Genomic DNA, 22,059 nt, shown 5'->3' with positions numbered 1-22,059 from the left:
CTTAAGGGAAGATGGAACCTACTTAGACCAAACATTACCTACCCTAAACCAAAAGCCTTTACTATGTCTCCACAAAAGCTCTATATGATCTTGAGTTGAATGAAACTTACATTAGTGGTGACTCACATAAGGGGCAAGCATATGGTACTTAGAGCTGGACTTGTGACTTTTCCTTGAGAGAGATGAATGATTTTCCATTAACCTCGTTCTGAGTGCTACTATTCTAAAGGTGAGGTTTGCTTAGGGAGAGCTGAGGATGTGTGAGTTTGGGTTCCACGATGACCAAAGTAATAGAAAGAGTTCTTTAATGTGTTGAGTCAACTCTTGATGCTCTTGTGTCGCACTTAATCCATGGTGTTTAAAAGGGTAAATGTTGTTAATGATCCATTTGTATTGAGGGCAATTGTTAGTCCCAATTGATGCTAGATGAGGTCACTTTAGGACAACTAAATTTTCTTGGATTTTCCCTTTAGGGGTGGGTCTTATTTTGTTTGCTTGAGGACAAGCAAAAGCTTAAGTTTGGAGGAGTTGATAACTAGGGATTTTGATACATTTTATACTCCTTCTTGCTTAAGTTTTGATTAGAAATGTGTACAAAATAGTCCCAAAGACTCATAAGTTGTGCTTGATTGCAGGTTTGATCAACAAGGTGACAAGATGTCAAAGATCAGCTCAAAAAGGGGTGAAACTTGCACAAGTATCAAGACAAGACAAAGCTCAGGCAAAACAGGGCCAGTGCGGCTGCACACCATTCTGTGCGGTCCGCACAAGTGAGGTTCAGAGAGTATGCAACTCAGGCAAAATAGGCAATGTGGCCGAATGGGATTTACTGCGGTCCGCATTGGAGTCATTGCGGCCGCAGTCGATTTAGTGCGGTCCACAGAGCCAAGGATCATAGAAGTGCCAGTTTGGAGATTGAAGCTCAATGCGGTCCGCGCTCCATTTCATGCGGAGCGCACTAGAAGCCACCGCGGCCGCACTCGATTCTGTGTGGTCCGCATTGCCCGAGTTCAGAGAGCTAGATTTTAAGTCAAGAACCTTAGTGCAGCCGCACGTGATTTTGTGCAGTCCGCACTAGCCCCGCAGGGGTATTTTTATCCAGATTTTTTAGCTTAGTATAAATAGCTTCTTTTCACATTTTTAGGTCATCAGATAGTTTTTGTACTGAGCTGCGCTCGTGATCTCCGTTTCTTTAGCTATTTTGGGCAATTTTAGCTTCATTTCAACATTGAATCTTCTAGTTTATCTTAGAAATTAATTAATATGAGTTTTTCTTTATCTATTTCTTTGTTTTCTTCTTCAATTGTGAGTAGCTAGACCCATAAGCTAGGGTTATGGCTCAACCCTAGTGTAGGTAACTGATGGATCTTGTGTTTTGATTCTTGATTGTCTATGGGTGTTTGATATTTGGACTAATTTCATGTTTAATTGCTGAATAAGTGGTTGCAAACACTAGTTTGTGTTTAGTTGACTTTGGCTCTTCTTGAGAAAGAAAGCCTAAGTCTCTGAAATTGGTCCAACAAGGAATTGGGGTGTACTCAAGAGATTGATAGCCCCAATTAAAGGGTTAAATCTAGAGATAGTAATGCCCGACTTGAACCTTGATTGCTTTTGCAAATGTGCATACCCAATTGGTCTTGAGAAAGTTAATTCGGGCAAAATCACTCGAACCACCGAGAGGTGTAGAGTGGGTAGAATCGTGCAACGGTTATATCATACTCCTCAAATGTGTCAATCATGCCTTAGACTCAAGTATCCGTCAATTGACTACCTAGGCAAAAGTCACTACCCTAGTGCCTTTTAACCATTTGAACAACTCATAGTAGTTTACTCTTAGCTTATTCTAGTTTAATTGCGCATTGTAGTTTATATAATTACAAGTATATCAAAACCCAAAAATATTTAGAAATGCAATTAAGAGCAAATACACAACTCTGCTTTAGATAGACACCTGACTCCAATATCTAGCTCCCTGTGGAAATCAATCCCGACCTTAATCGAGTAAAAGCTGCTTCGACCTCTCTTGCTACTCAATAGTAGTGCAGGGTTGGCCTCGATCATCTGCCTCCATATCTGCATGAGGCTAATCCTTGCCTCTATATCTGCATGATGCTAATCCTTGCTTCCCTATTTGCATGAGGCTAATCCTTGCCTCCATATTTGGATGAGGCTAATACTTGCCTCCCTATCTACACGAGGCTAATTCCTGCCTCCATATCTGCATGAGGCTAATCTCCGCCTCCCTATTTGCATAAGGATAATCCTTGCCTCCATATTTGTATGAGACTAATCCTTTCCTCCATCCGCATGGGACTAAGAACTATCCCTCTTTGCACGAATATTGCTTTATTTCTAGTACTATTTATTTGCTTTTCAATCGGGCTAAGCTCTGCCCTCTATTTCACAAGACTAAACCTTGTCTTGTTAATATCATGATTATTTGCATATCATGGGATGAAATATCGCCAATATATCCAAAGGCATCATAGTCTAAAAGGCATCATCCTCATAGCCGGAAGACACCATGTCATGGCCTGAGGATCCCTCAAATTTGCATATCATTATTCAAAGGCATCATGGTTTGGAGGCACCATCTTCATGGCCTGAGAACATCATTTCATGGCCTACGAACCCCTCACTAAATAGTTCATGGCCCTGGACATCATGGTCTGAGGACGTCATCTTTAACCGTCCAAAGACAACCTTCAAGGTCCAAAGGGAACCTGCATCATGTCTAAACTTTCATACAAATACATGTTCGTAGCACCTTTTATCTGCAGGTGACCAATAGGAAACCGCTACCCTAGCAGGAGCGACCTCCCTCCAGTTCCTTCAACTGTCTCGAACCTTAACCGTTCACCATAGCCGTTTTTGCATCCCGTGTTCGTCCTTGCAATAACTCCATCGGTATATTCCGCCAATGAATCCAGAACTATACATGGCATGATTCCTGTAAGACCAGGGATATGTAGGCAAATCGAAGACCGGAGTCCGGCCTCTGTCTTTGAAAACATCCCATCTGGTCAAAATTGGCCATCATTTCTTTACCCGAAAACTCTTTCATCCTTCCCAGGTAAAGAGGGGCAGCTGTTGATACCCAATTTTTTCCTATATATTTTTAATGTGTATATGTACTTTAAAAATAGCATATATGAATATATAAACATGCATAAGCATTTTTTATAATTTTTCTATAATTTTAAAGGCTTCAAATTGATTTATTTCCTCCCTTTTACTCATAAAATTTCCAATAATTATCCTTCAAGTTATTTTTGTGGTGATTTAGCCATCTAAATTCGTTATTTATGCCAAAATATTGTTTAAATATTTTAGTGCATTTTTACAATTGCATTTACATTTTTAAGCTAATTTGCATATATTTGCAATACTAGCCCTGTCAATGCATAATTACATTGTTGATGCATAAAATGATCTTTTATATTTTTAAAATGTTAAATAACTATTTTAAATCATTTTTGTATATGAAATTATTTTTTCAGAAATAATTTATTATTTCTTATAAATTATATAGTGTGAAAATGACTATTTAAAATCTAGCCTAATTTCATTTCAATTTCAGCACCAATACCCAACCCAATTTTTGATTAAATTACCCAAGCCCAATACCCGTCTGACCCTAACAAACCTGCCCGACCCGGCTCTTGTTAGATCCTAGCCGTTGATCATTTTGATCAACGGTCCAGATCTCTCATTACCTAAAATAAACTAACCTATACCCCTCAAACCCTAACCATTTCCCACCTTACACCGCCTCCCTAAAATCCTCTATGCTCTCAAATGCTCTCACTCTAACCCTAATCTCCAATCTCACTGACCCCCATCTATGGCTATCTCCGGTAATCTCTCACCACCTCTCAGGCCTCTTTCCTGTCATGCTTGCCATCTCTATAGCCCTCAAGGGACTAGGGTTATGTCGACTTGCATCTAGGGTTCATCTCTCGCCTGTTTCAGGCCATTCCGGTGTGATTTTGAGTGAGATCGTCCTATATTAGCCACGATCTATGGTTTTCTAAACAGGTTTCTTCATCTCTGTATGGTTCTCTTCGAAACCCTAATTTCTTTTCTAAAATAACCTCCTAGATCTGTACAGATGTAAGGTAATTTGAGTTTATTTCCTATGAGTTTTACAATAGCCTTGAGATTCTTTACAAGAATCGTATGATTTCAAGTGATTTTTATCTTTTTCTAAAATTAGGTTTTCCGGAATTTCTTTTTAAAATTTGTTCGATGATTCCTTGTGTTTAAACGTGTGCTTCTCATACATTTTTGGCTGATTTTATGAACCTGCTACAACCCTAGCCCATTTGTATTGAAAACTCTAATTTTTTGGGGTTCTTCATTTGATTTCTGGATATTGGTACATCTGATTGTGTTCTTATCTTGGGTTCTTGTGACTTCTCGTGATTTTTTTGTCCTAATATACTTCTACTGAATTTTCCTAGTTAGAACTTTCACTAATATTATGTACTTGTGTTCATACTGACCATTCGTGCAAGACTTTTATACTTCTCCTTGAATCAATGTTGTTTAACTTTTGTTTTGTTGAAATTATGTATCGATTCCTGACTACTCATGATTTACCTCATTTTATATGCTAAGCATGCTGATTCTTTCATGACTTTCTCTTCGACTGAACCCTTGATTATTCTGAATCCCTTAATTCCTAGTTTAATTTGAACATTTTCCTTTAAAAGTTTGATTCTTACCTCTTTACTCAATTTGATTGAATTTGCTTGCCTTAATTGTTTTTCCCTGCCATGTTTGTATTCCGCTGATTATTTCTTGATTTGTTTCCTTAATTAAACTGATGTGCATTTACCCCTAATTACCTATTTTATACCTAAACTTTACTTTATTCTTTTCTTTAAATACTTAGTATGTTTTACCGTTGATTGAACTGTCCCTTGATTAAGGGAGGATCTTGCTGATTTACTTATGACTTCCCTGATTTACTACTTAATTGATCTCTTACCTTATGTGTCAAGCTTTTGATTATTATATAAACCTCCTCTTCTTTTAAGTTCAGGGGGAAATAACAACGAACACTAGTTCAAAAACTCTCTCTTATACTTAAGCTTTCTGCTATTTTCTGTTACTTGCTAATTCTATTGAACTAGCCGGCTGTAAGCCAAGACTAGTTATTGCACTACACTGCTCTATACTTTGTGTTTGCTCTGCTTAAGTGGTATGTCCCTAATTAAGTTTTGAAAATCAAACCCTATGTGTTTCATTCCTGCATTAGTCCATCAATTGTGATTTCAACTTGTATTCCTGTTTATCTCTTTGCTCAGCATGTCTAAAGTTCTGTCCTGTTCAATGTATGTTTTATATTCTGCCCTCTCTCCTGCTTACTCTTTTGCTTAATATGTCTAAAATTATGTCATGTTCAATGCATGTTTTACACTATGCTTACTCTTTTGCTTAATATGTCTAAAATTATGTCCTGTTCAATGCATGTTTTACACTATGCTTACTTCTTTACTTAGCATGTCCAAACTATGTGCTTAAATCCTGTTCAAGATAGGCCAACTATTATTTATGTTCTAAACTATTTACTAAGTCTCCAAGATCCTAAGTGTGTATGCAGTTTGTGACTGTATGTTTCTACTATCCCTATCCCTGTACCCTGAAGTGATTCTTGTGTGCCACAATCCTTTCATTCCCATGTGAAGTTCTGTTGTTAAGTGATCTGAATATGACCAATTGCTTGTCTACTGCTTGATACTCTTCTCAAACTGTCTTTTGCCACTAAGTTATTTCCTGTTTTCTGGAAAAAAAACTTTCCTACTTCTGAAGTCATCTTTGTACTATTTTTCAAAACAAAACTATGTCAAGCACTCTCACAATACTCCTAGAATATTAGGTTATGCCCCTCAGGCATGTGTATTGCCTTGAGATCCTTGAGATTTCTCTGAACTCTGGCATGTCAGAGCTGGCCTTTCCACACTGCACTTAAATCAGTTCTTATTTGAGAAAAGTCTAGGTGTGAGCATTGCCCGGAATCCTTGAGGTCCTTAGGGAACTCTGACACACCTAGACAAGATACTGTCTATGGAACCTTGGCATTTGAGGCTATTGGAGGCCTGGGGAAGTCATTTGGGCCTGCTTCAGGCTCCCTATAGTTAACTTCTCCTTTTTCATTATTGTTTATGCAATTTATTCAGCTGGTCTGTAATAATTATTTGTAAAATTATTGGGGTGATTAGTAAAAAATACTGGGTAGCTACATATCTGTTGGGTAACCCGGGTAGATACCATGCCTATAGGATACTGTTAATACTTTGCTATGTTTGCTTTGCTTTCACGATAATGGAAATCATGCCTATAAGATCTAAATGGATTCAACAATAGAACCATGTCTATAGGGTTAAATCAACTTTATAATTAGATACCATGCATGTAGAGTGTAAAGTGATTGAGTTCAATTTCTGCACTGCATGTATCTACATTCGTCTCACTAGAAATCATGCCTATAAGTTCGAAAATCAGCTCTTAACAATTAGATACCATGCCTATAGGAATTAAAATCAGAAATCCTGCCTATAGATCTTAAAATCAATTTAGTTAAACAAATCAGTTTAGTCCATGTTAGTTCTTTTTGAATTGGTTTAATCAACTGTCCGCTTCTTTACTGAGTTTTCAAACACTGCCTTAATTTACTATCGCTAGAAAGCATGTCTAAGGATCTCAAGTGTCTGTTTAAAACTGTTCATTGTTTTACCTAATCAATGTAGATATCATGCTCTTAGGACATCACTGTTATGCGTTTAGGCAAGTCTTTAGGGCGATTTAAATTCTGCAACTCTGAAAATGTGCTTTGTTATTTAAAACTGCTCAGGTTTAATAGGTCTACATCAATAGGCAAGCTAAATAGGATTTTCTACACTTTATCCTAAGTCAATACTGAATAATCCCTGCTCACCTAGATATCATGTTCTAGGATTTTATCTTAAATACCTAACTGTTGTTTGAAGGCATGCATTTACTTGTTCTATTTGTAGAGGTGACTGTGAGCCTATAATCTGTTCTATTTAAATGCACTCCTACTTGTTCTTGATTGACGCCTAGACTTTTATCCTTTAAAACCTTAGGAAGTCTAGAACTGTCCAAAAGCAGAGGTCCTAAATACCTCCAGGGCCACAATAAGGGGACGGGTAGTGCACGCATATGACATCTGTCAAGGTTATTAGAACGCTTTAGGCTATGACCAAGGGGAGGGGATTGGGTAGTAAGGATATTATGACTACGCGCTAATGTCACGTGTAGCCCCTCATTGAGGAGTGTTTACCGGGCATTGCGTGGGTGATCCTGTAGGCTAACCAACCTAGGACCCCTCCTTCCCAAATTCCCATTGTTTAAACTTTACTTTTCTATATGTATGCAATTTTCTCAAGTCTTTCCTTTTGTCTCATTATTTGAGTCATATAATGTCCAAAACCTGGCCCCTTGTTTGCAAATATGTGTTTAAACCGTTTATTTGTTAAAAGGCATAATTCATAAGTATAAGTTCGGTCGGGACCCACCGTTTTTGACCGAGAAGGGTGCCTAACACCTTTCTATTAAGGTTATTGCGAGACATTACCCTAAATCTCTGTAATCATAAACCAGTCCAAGAATTAATCGCTCTAAGTGCCCTAACGCACCATAATCCGTTAGGTGGCAACTCTTCAAAATACCCAATTCCTAAAAGGAAAATGAGTTATTACCCCCCATAAATGTCGAAACCCGGACTTCCCCATCAAAAGGGAGAAAAAGGGGGCGCGACAAGCTTCATACCGTATTGCCTTAGTATACCGAAGGCTTCCTTCAGGTGGTTGATATGGTCTTCCTTCCTTTTTGATTTGACCAACATATCGTCTATGTAAACCTCTACTGTTTTACTGAGTTGGTCTTTGAACATCTTGGTGACCAGCCTTTGATAAGTCGCCCCTGCGTTCTTCAACCCAAATGGTATGACTCTGTAACAATACGTCTCCTGATAGATGATAAAAGTAGTTTTTTCCTGGTCCTCCTCCTCCATGAGGATTTGATTGTAACTTGAGTAGGCGTCCAAGAAACCCATAAATTCGTGCCCTGCCTTTGCGTCGATGAGTTGATCGATGTGAGGTAACGAAAAGGAGTCTTTTGGGCAGGATTTGTTTAGGTCCGTGAAATCCACACACATCCGCCACTTTCTGTTTTCTTTTTCACCATGTCTCCATTGTCGACCCATTGGGGGTATTTCGACTCTCGGATGGAGCTGCTAGTGAGTAGTTTGACCACCTCATCAATGACGGCCTCGTTGATTGCGGCATTGAATTTTCTTCTTACTTGTCGTACTGGAGGGTAGAGTGGATCGATGTTCTACTTGTGCGTGGAAACGTCTTTTGAGATACCTGGCATATCTACATGAGAGAAAGCAAACAGATCGGTGTTGTCAATTAGAAACTTATGAAATGTACCTGGTTTTGAGAGTTTATGGCCTATGTAAGCCCTTTTGTTGTTGTCGCTGTTGTCTAGTTGGACGGGGTCGAGATCTTCTATCGTTGACCCTGTGGCTTCCACGACGCCGGGGTTCTTGATGACGTTTTTTTGTTCGTTGAGTTCGAGCCCCTACTTTGGTAATTGCTATGCTTCTGAATCTATTCCCTTTAACTATTGGGTATATGTACAATCTTGGGTGATGCGGTAGCATTCTTGGGATGTGCGTTATTTATCTCGAATTTTGAATATTCCCTACGGAGTAGGGAACTTGATTACTTGATACAGGCTGGACGAGATATCCCTCATGGCGTATATCCATGGTCGCCCTATGATGGTGTTGTAAGTTGTGTCCTGGTTCATGACATGGAACGTTGTTTCTAGGGTGACGCCCCTGGCCAGAACGGGCAGCGTTATCTCTCTTGAGGTTCACTCAACTGCATTGTTAAAACCTATTAGCGTTATGCAACGTGGTACTATCTTGTCCTCGAGTCACATTTCTACTAGAACTCGAGGGTGAATAATACACGTGCCGCTTCCGTCATCTACCATTATTCTTTTTACATTACTATCTAAAATACGTAAAGTAATGACATGTCACATCCCAAAATTGGGATTCATTAACGGACCCCAAGTAGAGTATATTGTACCTTTTACATCATATAGCGCTACTATCAAGGTCATACTCAATGCACTAAAATAAGGATAGTCATGCCACAATTACACTTATAATGTCACCATCACAATATCACTAGTAATATGAAATCACTTCAAAAAAATATTAAGCTTATAACCATATAAGCACCTTCCCCAAAATCTCTTTCACACCAAGTCTAACAGTCTAGATGTGTTTAAGCTATTATTATCTTACACTCCTTCCGCGTTCAATTCTTTTCTTCTCCAAATACTCATAACATGGAGTTGTATCCACAACTTCAAATATTGAATAAGTCGCTCTCACGCAAAATCAAATCCTTAGACCACTTTACAATTCACATAGATTCTCAACATTCAAAAATTTGACTAACTTTCAAACTTTTTTATTTTAGAATTTTGGCACATGTTCCTTCGAAATAGAGTTACCCCAAAATTTAAAACAAGCAAAATTCCAACTATCACCAACGCGCATAAAAATTCATGTACTCAAGGCCACTATCAATCGTCCATATACTGTCAGAAACTTCCAAATCAACTATGTCGTCCAACAGAGAAGGATACATGCGGCCTAGCTATTTGCTAAAGGGACATCTTAATAATAAACTCTATTCAGCTTAACGCACGGATGAGGAATGGAAGAAGGGAAAACATCCTAAAAGCTTAGTAACCTCAAGATCATAAGTATGGGCGCCTATATATCCATGAGCAAGACTCTACTAAACACTGCTCCATGACCCGGGACATAAAACCTGGCTCTGCTACCAACTTTGTCATGTCCCAAACTACCCCCCTAGACGTAACTGGCACTCAGCTAACACCACCTACCAGACGAACCATATTTTCTTACCTTATCCATTAATTTGCAGTATTTGATTAATCAAATGAGTATCCAAATAATCAGATAATTAATTACCAACAATTAATATCTTGAAATATTATACTGAAACTCTAGCCCATATCCTACACTAGACCATGAGGCATCTAAAAGAATTACAAAAGACCTTATATGAATAAATAATAAAGAATCTTTTGGCAGCCTCCACGAATAATGCAGCGGCTCACCTCAATAACTGAATCAACTCTAGTGAACTCGTCAGCTACTAGCTCCATCTTCACCAATAGTATCTGCATGGACATTCAGGTAAGGAGTGAGTTACGTAAATATAACCCAGCAAGATCCTCGACCCGCCGCTCTGAATACCTCTAGAACAAGTGTTAGAAAATACAAACACACAAAGAGCAAAGATATAATATGCACGGAAATCTTACACCATATAATTACTTTATAAGGTCCAAATAATTATTCAACATCAATACTAAATATAACTCAACACAATCTACACTAAGGACTTGTCATTAACAGCAGTGCAGGAAATTAACCAAACACCCAAACGAGTCCACGATAGCATATAAAATGCCCCAAATCTACCACGGCGACATACAAAATGCCCCAAATCTATAACGGTGGCATACACAATGCTCCAAATATATAACGACGGCATACACAGTGCCCTAAATCTATAACGGCGGCATACACAATGCCCAAAATATATCAAGCGGCAACATATACAATGCCCCAAATTTATAACGGCGACATACACAATGCCCCAAATATATAACGGCGGCATACACAATGCCCCAAATATATAACGACAGTATACACAATGCCCCAAATTTATAACGGCGGCATACACAATGCCCCAAATATATTACGGCAGCGAAGAAATAATTTCTAACGCCCCAACGCCATAGCACGAGGCTACGCCACATCACACTACACCACAAATCATTTATTAAAATATTTTAGCTTTTTACAAAATAATATATATTTACGGCTGGTCAAAGACTACCGATTATGTCAAGCGCATGCTCGTCCCAACACATGGACCAGGCAGACAAAATACATTTTTAAAACGGATTTTCGAAAAAGCAAGCATCAAAGCTTAAAGTCTCACTTACCTCACTAACGGGATATTTCCCAACTTTGCAATGTCTAGAACACCAACCAAACGGTCTCAACATGAAGTTTATCACCGTAATCTGAAATAATAAGAGCTTATCCTATTTGCCTTCTCTAGTTATAGGGTCTAGCAGTAATATTTCTTTTCCCCAAACGTATATCTTCTAATCTTTGATGTATATGAATTGAATGTTGAAAAGAAAAGACTCAATGTAGTTTCTGACGGCACTACAGCCACTTTTCCAAAGCCAATGTTATTCAATATCAATCCTTCAAAGAAATACCCTAATAGTGCATCGATTCCCACTGTTGAAATAATCTTGACGTGAAGTCCTTAAATTGTGGGCTTGGCTTATTTTTTCTTCTTCTTTTTTTAATTGATTATTTATTAACAAAACTGGCCAAACAACTAATTAAGTAAATTGAAACATTAGCCTCTAGCTACTTATTTAATACACTATTTTATATAACATTATAACAAATTCCCTTTTACTTAGTTTAATATTCGACCCAATAGCTACAAACTAAACAAATTCTTAAATCTCACCATTTAATAAGTATAAAAAATATCGGGTTATTACATGACAAGAGCATCAGAGTGAGGAAAGGTCAAACTGTGGGTATCTGGCTTATCGAAGATGATACTGTCTTCGAGGTTATCATACCGTTCGTGGGTGATTGACCGCTTCAGTTTATGTGTGGTGGTAAACTTCACGTGGTTGATTGTTGCTTCGTCGCCCCCGTTGATGATCATTTGGATAGTGCGGGCGGGGGAGGGTGGATTTTGAGGGCCTTGGTGTTGTTCTCATCTGTGACCGAAGTTGGCTCTCCCTCAGTCACTCATTAACTCCCTTAGGTGTCCTTGGTGAAGCATGTTCACCACTCCTTGCCGTAGGGCTGTGCAGTCCTCGGTCTTATGGCCCCGTTCCTAATGAAACTCATAGAGGACGTTCGATTTTCTAGTGCTTGGGTCGGATTTCATCTTTTGTGGACACTTTACCTTCGGGCATAGTTTCTCTAGTGCGTACACTATTTTTGAAGGGGAGACACAAAAATTGTGAGAAGATAAGAGTGGAGGCATACCTCTTTCGTTCCGCTGAGTCCCTGTATGAGGCCTGGACGGCCCTTCGGCATGGCAAGGAGAGAGCGGAATGGTCATTCTGATATAAGGTTGGTGCATGTCCCGGTTGGGGCGTGGGCCTGAATGGTCTCTTCGGTCATCATTGCAACGGTCTTTTATTGACTCCGTTTGGACTGACATTAGCCATTGGGTTGGACTGTTGAGGTCATCTTCGTCTGCTCTCACCTTGGTGCAATAGGCATTGTGAATTTCTTCTCAAATGGTGGGAGGATATTGCATAAGTCTGCTCAGCAACCTTTTGGTCGCCTTTGACCCATTCCTGTTCAACCCATTTTGGAAAGCTGCCACGCCATCCCTTCTAATATGTTTGGCAAGCTCATTCTTACTTTTTTGAATCTAGTGAGGAAGTCCCTGAGTCCCTCGCTAGGCGATTGTCTGACGGCGAATATATCATTCACCCTGGCCTCTGCCTTCTTGGCCCCGGCATGGGCGGTGATGAACTTGTCGGCCATTTCTTCGAACGTTGTTATTGATCGTGCCGATAATTGTGAGTACCATGTTAAGGCTCCCCTTATTAGGGTTTCGCTGAACTTCTTCAGCAACACCGATGGTACCTGCTCTTTTGAGAGGTCGTTGCCCTTTACTGCTATGATGTAATGGATGATGTAATCTTCAGGGTCTGTTGTGCCGTCGTATATATTCAAATATGGTGGCATTTTGAAGGTCTTGGGTATGGCATGCAGGGCTGCCTCCTTGCTGTACGGTTGTTCGGCGAACCGGCCGACGTCCCATTTTGGTAACAATTTCGGGGCGACAGTAACTTATCAACCCTTTCTTGATGTTCCCTCATCTGGTCGCGGAGCGCTTTATTCTCGTTCTTCATTTCTTCCATTTTCTTTAGAATGGCCACGAGTGCATTACCTGCATCAACAGCTGTGTGAGTGTTACCTATTTGGGGAGCATGTTGCTCGTCGGCGGTTGATGTGGTATCCACTTGTGCGCCGGTTCAACCACTCCTCCAGTAATTTTTTTACTGCTGGTGGCGCTTCCTCAGCTGTGAAAGTGGAGGTTCCTCTTTCACATGAAGCGGTTACACTTCCATGAGGAGGAGGTTAGTCACTCTGCCTAGGTGTAGCACTCAGTGTCACATTCTCCTTGTCTTCTCTATCATCCTCATTGATGGTGTTCAAGAGGTTGGTAGTGACGCCCACTACTGCTTTCTGTCTTTCATCTCCGTTCCCTGCCATTGTTAGTTCGTGCAAACGAGAAAAAGATGACCGTTGTCATTTTATTATCTAGAAGAAGCTAAAAATTTAACTAAAAAGTCCCAACAGACGGCGCCAAATTATTTGACCAAAAGTGTTGAGCTTTTGTTAAACTAATTAATGAGGAAATAGAGAATGAATCCTAGTTAAACATAATTAATTTTAGATCTAAAATTGGAAAATATCAATGGGATGAGACCGTGTTCAAGAACAATAAATATCAAGTATATGATCAAATGATTGTCAACGAATATAGTAATAGAAGCATGCAGTAAATGTAGATAATAGCAATACATGTAATAAGAAGGGATTTATCACCCAAATGTTAGGTGACTTGGACGATTTTCTTCCCTGACAACAACGTAGGGTGGTAGGAAATGAAGATGCGTAAGGAATCTTTGGATCTTGTGAATGAACAACATAAATCGAACAATGTAATCAGTGAACAAGCTTTTGTATATTCTCTTTAGTCAACCCTTTACAATGTGCTCCTATCAAAAAGTAAAGATCCTTTTTTTATTATTTATCTCTTCCTATTTATAGGGGATATCCCTGAGAAACCCTAAAAAAGTACAACTGAAAGAATATTCAATGGAATATTCCTTCTTTCTATTCTAACTTATCCTACCGTTACTTCCATACGCCCGTTGTTCGACCTCGGCGCTAATTTCTCTTAAGATGACTCCTCGCCCTTATGTCATGGTCGGTTTAATCCTCGATTACGTCCATTTACAGCTATTAAGTCTAATTCAAATTTCGACAATACAATATGCGTGAAAAGTTATCACTAAGGGTAAAATGAAAAGGTAAACGTTATACATTAACTAGTTTTTAAATATAAAAGAAATCCTCAATGGAAAGAAATGCAGGGTGGAGTTGCTAAGTTGCAACCTTTTTTTTTCCGTTCATGTTTCAACTTCAATCACATACTGTAGTTTATTAGTTAATCAAATGAATTCAAGTAACTGTTTGTATTTGAGGTGGGTCCCGGTAGTGAACATGTTTGTGATGCTTACATAATTTTTTTATTTATAAATATTTCCCACTAGATCATTATATAAAAGTATAATATATGGAAAAAATTGACAGGATTTCACACATTGCTGATATTACAATTTTCGACCGTTGTATATTATACTTTTCCTTTTCTATATCAGACGCTCCCCCACTCCCAGTGATCAAAGTACAAACCATTACTACAAACCCGGGCCCACGAGGCCCATTAATTGGGCATGGATGCCCGAGCAACACGTGGCAATCTCCAAATGGACGAGGATAAGACAAAGTACAAAAACCGAAGCCGTTGAGTAATGGCATTTAAATTTTCTCCTCTGTTCAAAGCAGTGGGGTAAGAGAAGAGAGAGAGAGAGAGAGAGTGAGGGAGGGAGTTTCAGAGTTTTCGTCGCCGTTTTTGTTCAAACTTCGGCTTGTTTGAAGATTAATTTTTCAGGTGAGTTCCGTTCTCCAATCATATATTATACAAAAGCTGATCTATAATTTAAAATCAGCGTATATAATGTACGACTTTCACCACTTTAAAAATAGTAATGAGACTTAAATGTATTTAAATTTCAGGTGAGCTTTTTCAGTTACTGAATTTTTTGTGGCGCATATATATATATTTCTTTTCTTTTTCTAGCTTAAATTTTGTGCTTAATTTGTAATTTTCGTTAGAAGAAAATGGTGGTGGAGGGAAAGGATAAGCTATCGTCACAGTGGTGGTGGTTTGACATTCAGAAGAAGAGCACTCCAAATCGTTCGCCATGGCTTCACTCAACTCTGTCCGGTCAGAAATTACTCTTTTTCTTCCTCTTTTTTCTGTACAGCACTAGAGTTCAAAATTTTTATCGACTTTGGGGAACAGCTTCCAGTTTTGAGTTTGTTCTTGTTTTAAGTGAATAAATGACCGTTGGAGACCTTTTCAAAAAGCTTTGAATTTTTAACAGGGCTTTTTCAGTCAGATCATAGATATGTTTTGCTTGCTCCTTGATCATTTTATGCTTGTTGGAAGGTTTAAAAACTTAATTGTCCACGAAATAGAGTATCTTTTTGTGTTTATTTTGAACAAAGAAGAGAAAAGTTGTGACCTTTTTTTTCGTATTGCTTCAGTTTGATTGGTTTTTGGGCAATTTAATTCTGTTACACAGATTTCTTCATTCTGTTTGGATGTTTGAAATACAGTAGCTAGTTTCCTACCCAGCCAGGATATAGCTAGACTTGTTTGAAATGGTGCACACTGACGTCTGTAGTTAACTCCAGGACCCTTTTCAAATCACGTTGATTGGAGAGGTAACGAACAATAAACTCTTTACTTTTCTTTAAGTTTACTGAAAACCAATGTTCAAACTCAAATAGTATGTTCATCAACGGCTGGACTTGAATTCTACAGTGGTTATAGTAGTTTGTACGGGATGGATCCAGAGGCGGATCCAGGATATGTACTTTATGGGTCCAAGATGCCACTGAACGAACTGATCGTTTGAGTTACAAGGTTCAAAAGATAAATATTTGTACATATTTAGTAGACTTCTTAACACATATACAAGATTTGGGCCAAAACTACTTGGTTATGCTAAACGCATACCTTATCTTGTACATTCACCCCTGCTGAGCTAAGATGATAAAAATCTTGGCGACTATAGCGGTATACAGCATTTGCTCGAGTGAACAAGAACCCTCAGTTATTAAGGGGCCCGCGTTCTTGGTTCTTTTTGCCAGGGTAGTGAACATTTGCTCATCCAAATAGTGTGTAATTCTAGTCCTACTTGGTAATTATTGTCTACTAGTCCTTGAATCTGGTCCAGATAGACAGGCAATCTTCTCAGTAGTTTCTCCTAGTGTATTTAAACAACCTACTATGCATATATTTTACATGGTAATTGCGGCCTGGCTTTATGAGTTTTTATATATATGCCTCGTGTCCCTCAATTGTGGTCCAATTAATGGAATGAGAACTTTAAAGCAGATGCAAAAGCTTCTAACGTGGTTTTGGTTATCCTGTTTTTTTAATCTCTAATCATCAATTGATTACCAAATAAGGTGGACCAATTAATAGTCCAGTCGGACAAAATGTCCACCGCTTTTGGAGCAGTTGTGACTTGTGAGTAATTTTTTTAACTTAGAAGTTAGTATCTTTTCTTGCTTTGGACTTCAATTTTCTTCATCATAGCATGTTGAAAGTGAGTCAACTTTTGGCCCTACCTCAGTGCTATGTCAAAACCTCTTTCTCTCTTTTAATTGTTCAATTAAAGTTAATGATTGTTAAGTATCCTGGACTAGCAATGTCTCTGGACCTACTTTTCATAGCTTGTTGATATAGGATATTGTTGCAGAACTAGATGAGAAGACAGAGGCCATGCTGAGGATAGTTGAACAAGATGCTGATTCCTTCGCCCAAAGAGCAGAGATGTATTACAAGAAGCGACCACAGCTCATTAACATGGTTGAGGAATTCTACAGGGCCCATCGGTTGTTGGCTGAGAAGTATGATCAGATCAAGTGTGAATCTGGTACCCGCCTTTTAACACCGTGGATGTCTCCGTTGTCTTTCACCAAGTATCCTCAAGAGAAACTGACGAGGAGCTCCACGGAAAAATCCTATGACAGTTATTCAGAAACCTTTGATCCTGAGTCTGAGTTATCCGATGATATGTCTGAGGTTGAGGATCCTGACTTAGAAGAAGAAGAAGAAATACAGACTCCCCGACCAGGGAAGGAAAAAGTGGAGGTATCAAGTGGCTTTTGCGTCAACAATGATGAAGTACTAAAGCTGAGGGAAGAACTTGAGAGGCTGAAAGAAGAAAGCAGAGTTCAGCAGGAGCTTCTAATGCAGAAAGATGAAGAGAAAAGAGAGGTCATCAGGCAGCTCAGTTTAGCTATGGATATGCTGAGGGAGGAAAATATTATGCTGAGGAAGAGTGTTACTAAGGCATCAGCAAAGAAGGAAAGTCTTTGTATTGAGCTCAAGACATCAAAAGAAGAGGGGTTTTGGAAGAGGCTCTTCAATTGATCTACTTAGTCAGAGGCTGCGAATCGATTGATTCTATAGTTTTTGTTTGTACAATTGCTTCATTCTTTATAGTCTTGTTGTTGTCTAGAAGCAGTGATATAGTTAATATATGTAGGATTTTGAAGTACTCTTTGCTATTCTAGTACTCCTAAGTCATTCTTGATGTTATTGGTATGAACAATTTGTTGTAGTAGTGTAAGATATAAAGTATTAAGTTCAGTTCTTCATTCATTTCTCGGATACTGCCAAGTCGTCACTAATAACCATACCATATCGGTTAGCAAATCATATCAGCTATGTATGTCCTTAATGAACTACTACATTATATACCTCTATTCAAAGAAAGAACCAGAATGCAGATCTTGAGACAAACTAAACAAATCATGTTTATTCCCTTCTACTTCGACACAAGACATGTGATATCTCAATTTATTAACGAAAATGTAATAAACCTCAGAAATGAAGCCTAACAAAATTATACACTACTGAAAGAAGATGAGAAAGAGTATAGTACATAATAGAAGAGAAAACTGTGAAACTGTATCAATTGGACCTCACAAGACAGAACCAATAATGGACACATACTTGAACCTTCACACACCGGGGAGCTGCGTAAACCAGAATGACATCAAACCAAGTACCATTGTACACAGAGATGACACCAGAGGAACTGCAGAAGCCACTGGCAAAGACTCAGAAGGTGAGAACGGAAAAAATGTAGGTCCAGGAGCAATCATAGCATCTGGATTGGGAGGGCTGGGGCTAGAAGGAATTAAGGGTAGTGTAGAATCGGTAGGAGCAAGCTCAGAGCCACCTGGTGAAGGAAAAAGAGGACTTATATCAGGAGAAAGAGCAGGTAGTGGAGGTGAAGATAAAGGTGGATTTGGCAACAATGCAGGTGCAGCTGAAATAGTAGAAGCTGGTATATTTAACAAAGATGCTCTGGACAAGGCCAATGATACAAAAAGATTTTGGCATGTCAAGAAAATAACAAACCAAATCAAGAACAGCCTTGTTGATATGGAAGTGGAAGCCATTAATGATGAGGAAATGAAGGAATGTTTGAGGGAGTTGGTATTATGATTGAAGGATTATTATCAAAAAAGAAGAAAGATGGGAATGATAGGTGGCACAAAATAGTTGGGAATCTGGACTGAGGAGGCAGGTTCGCATGTGGTGTTATAAAAGGGACAAGATTGGTGAGTAAATTTTTGTAAGGGAACACATGAGGTTGAATAGGTTGCTTGTGTCCTTTTCTTGTGGCTTTTTCCACCCATTTCTTCGTCCGTGAAATTCTTGTTTCTGACATGTGAACCCCACATTAATCCCCTACATCCATCCATTTGAGTTTTTGGCAAAAATCATACTTAAATTATGGCTCAAAGCGACGGTATATCCTTGTCTTATTCTAATAAACAAAAATCATCCTTATACTATTTAAAAAGTTGCAAGAATCATCCTTCCGTTAAATTTTATCACAAAAACAAACAACATCATCAAAAGACCATGTCCATCACGTGCCTTTTCCCCTCAATTTTCCAATATTGTACCTCCTACCCAATCGTCTTCCACCTTTGCCAAAAAGGACTAAGACTTCAAAACTAGAAGTTTCTTTCCATATGAAATTCACACCCAACTATGGTATGATAGTTGGAACTCTCCGATCTCATGCTATACTATTTCTTGCTAACTTCCTTTTGGAGAGGAAAGTGCAAAGCCTTTAAAAATAGTGGAAGAGTTTTGACTTTCTAAGCAGCAGCATGTATTTCACTGCACGTACGGTAGATTTTGATATTCTATCTTTAATTTGAGGTGATGATGCAAGGTTTATTTTTAAAATGTGACTCCAACTTCGGTTTAGCTCAGCTATTTTGAAACCACTCACTCCGACAAATGGAAGAGAACTAATCTAGTTTCAGACTTTCAGGTTCTTGATTTAGAGCTAGAACTTTTTAATTTTTTTCATTTATAGGTAGACTAATAAAACTGACAGAAAGAGAATCGGCACCCTCATCAAAGCTCGGCACAAATATAAGATTTTACATAATCATAATGCACTTCCACCTCAAGGTCATGCCAATCTCTTGTTATTATCTGTTTGTTATAAGAAGACAACTTAAGGAGAAGTTATTTCAGTGTAGGCCATTTTTGTTCATTAAATAGCAGCAACTTTAAAGAAGAAATAAGCAGCAGCTAGTTCATCCTACTAGCTTTCTTGAAGAAGAAGAAGAAGAAGAAGAAGAAGAAGAAGAAGAAGAAGAAGAAGAAGAAGAAGAAGAACGGGAGGAAACAAAAATTAAGAAGGAAAAAGAAGATGGTCAGCACGTTCTTGGAAAAGTCGATTGGGTAGGAGGGACAATATTGGAAAATTGAGGGGAAAAGGCACGTGATGAACATGGTCTTTTGACGATGTTATTAGTTTTTGTGATAAAATTTAACGGAAGGATGATTCTTGTAACTTTTTAAATAGTATAAGGATGGTTTTTGTTTACTAGGATAAGACAAGGATGTACCCTTGGTTTGAGCCATAGTTTAAGGATGATTTTTGCCAAAAACTCACTTAGTTACTACATCTAGCAACGCTACGTAGTCTAGAGGAGTGAAGTTGCATTCCTATAGAGGAACTCCTATTAGCCGAAAATGCTCTTTTTGTGCTTGCTCTTGCTCATGCGTATGTTTCAACAGTTTAACGACATCTTCACACAATTCAAGCAAGGCCCGCTCTACAGTTATGCATAGTAAGGCTTGTGCCTTAGGGCCCCAAATTTGGGGCTCATTTTCTAAAAATAATAAGTTTATAAGTATTTAAAAAAATAAATATTTAGTATCTTTAATACAAAATTTTCTATTATATAAAAGAGAGAAGAGGAGGTCGACCAAGGGCGTCATAGTCATTTCAAAATTTTAACTGCATCGTTTGCTTGTACAATAGGCCAAAAAGCTTGATTGTGGGTTTTTAATGACCGAAAAAAATCAAAAGTAACGTGGCCTAAGCTATTGAATTCTTGAGATGGACCCCACTTCCTATTCAACCTTCACTATTTTTTTAAATGCACTACTTGATGGGATGGGATCTGCTTTGCTCCAGTAATAGTGTCCAGTATTTTCCAATAATGTACTTGATACATGCCACGTGTGTGCAAAGAATTTAAAGGCTTGAATTCAACAAGTGTATTAACATTATTCAACTGTTTTTAAATTCTTTATGCATAAATAAAATTATTTAATTTTTAAAAAAAATTTAAGATTTTGTTCGGACCAAACAAATTCACCCCTTTCAAGTTTCAAACTATTAAGTGGTGAAATTTTTCGTGCTATTGCTACCCCTCAGTTTTGCAGAGCCATTGTCGTTGTCGAACGACAAAATATGTTCAGGTCGCTGCTCTTTAACAATCACCAATTTTCCGTATGTAATCTACAAATATACCTAAATTTACATAAAGTGACCAATCCATTAATCTAATATTTAGTGAAAAACATTTCTTGAAAATCTCGTGAAAACCTTTTTCTTGAGGTATTCAAGGAGTTTTAGGACGTCTATGCGTGAAGAAAGATATAGGCTTTGAAAAAGAAGATAAAGTCCATGAAAGTGAGGCCGGAAGTTGAAGAAGGAGAAGCAATTGCAGTTTAATGGTCTTCCCATTTTTTTTATTATATATTCCTAAACATTATTTATTTACTGATACTCTACAATTGCAGTACACTATTGGAAAGTACTGGGTACTATATTATTGGACTGGATCCCATCTTCTACTTGATTACTTTACTCCACAATTTGTTTTAAAGCAAACTGCTTCTCACCTTAAAAAAAATTCGATAAGTATTTTTAACTAGAAAAATTATCTATTTGGTAATTTATAATTCATACATTTAGTTGACTAAAAATATATTATGGTAACATACATATATATATAATAATTCTATTATTTCCTTACATTTATATATAATAATTCTATTATTTCCTTAAGAATCATTTTTCCCTTTGTTTTATTATTGATTATTCTAGGTGAAGAAGATTTTTTTAAGAAAGAAAAAAAGTGGCAGTAATTTGTGTAGATTTATATTTAGACGTTCTTATATTATTATTCTCATTAAATTGCAATTTCAATTGGAATACTTTATAAAATTAGGAAAGAATATTTAAGAATAAAATATCTTTTCAAGTCCCTTTTTAATATAAAATTTTGATATTTATTCAAATTAAATAAAAAGGATCCCTCTCTAAAACATGATTTTGAGAATAATCTAAACTAAAAATTAAGATAATTAAATTGGAAAACTTTTTCTCTTAAAAATCATTATATATTAGGTAGCATAAGAGGTTTCATTATGCAGGATTATTATTCTCCCTTTATGATCAAAGTTAGTTGAGTACTTTCTCTGTGTTCAATAAAGAATTCAATATTATATAAATTTTAAAATACATAAATATAAACTTAACTATTTTTATAATTATGGTGAAGAAAGTTGTATTACACCCTCATAGTGTCTCAATCATATCAAATGAAACCAAAAACAAACTGTAATGCTTCAGTTTAAGGTCAATTTGATTAGTATTTAGATCGATTGATAGATTAATTTATTTTAATAAATTATTAATTTATGT

General features: G+C 37.7%; 1 protein-coding gene across 3 annotated transcripts; it reads left to right on the top strand.

Moving 5' to 3' along the window:
• Window positions 1-14,744: 14,744 nt before the first annotated feature.
• Window positions 14,745-17,677, top strand: LOC107827863 (protein NETWORKED 3A-like). 3 transcript variants are annotated; one of them, XM_016655080.2, is made up of 3 exons: window positions 14,745-14,894; window positions 15,119-15,230; window positions 16,777-17,677. In XM_016655080.2, the coding sequence occupies exons 2-3, from the start codon at window positions 15,125-15,127 to the stop codon at window positions 17,451-17,453; spliced, it is 783 nt and encodes a 260-aa protein (XP_016510566.1). In that variant the 5' UTR covers window positions 14,745-14,894; window positions 15,119-15,124; the 3' UTR covers window positions 17,454-17,677. The 3 variants fall into 3 exon arrangements, with proteins under 3 accessions (XP_016510566.1, XP_016510567.1, XP_075100852.1); XM_016655081.2 differs by having other exon boundaries at window positions 14,748-14,894; window positions 15,122-15,230; XM_075244751.1 differs by lacking the exons at window positions 14,745-14,894; window positions 15,119-15,230 and adding an exon at window positions 15,248-15,733.
• Window positions 17,678-22,059: the final 4,382 nt, after the last annotated feature.

Source organism: Nicotiana tabacum, chromosome 22 (assembly GCF_000715075.1).
Source record: "Nicotiana tabacum cultivar K326 chromosome 22, ASM71507v2, whole genome shotgun sequence".
Classification (NCBI taxonomy): domain Eukaryota; kingdom Viridiplantae; phylum Streptophyta; class Magnoliopsida; order Solanales; family Solanaceae; genus Nicotiana; species Nicotiana tabacum.
The sequence above is the reverse complement of the archived record's forward strand: the minus strand, read 5'-3'. Positions and strand labels throughout refer to the sequence as shown.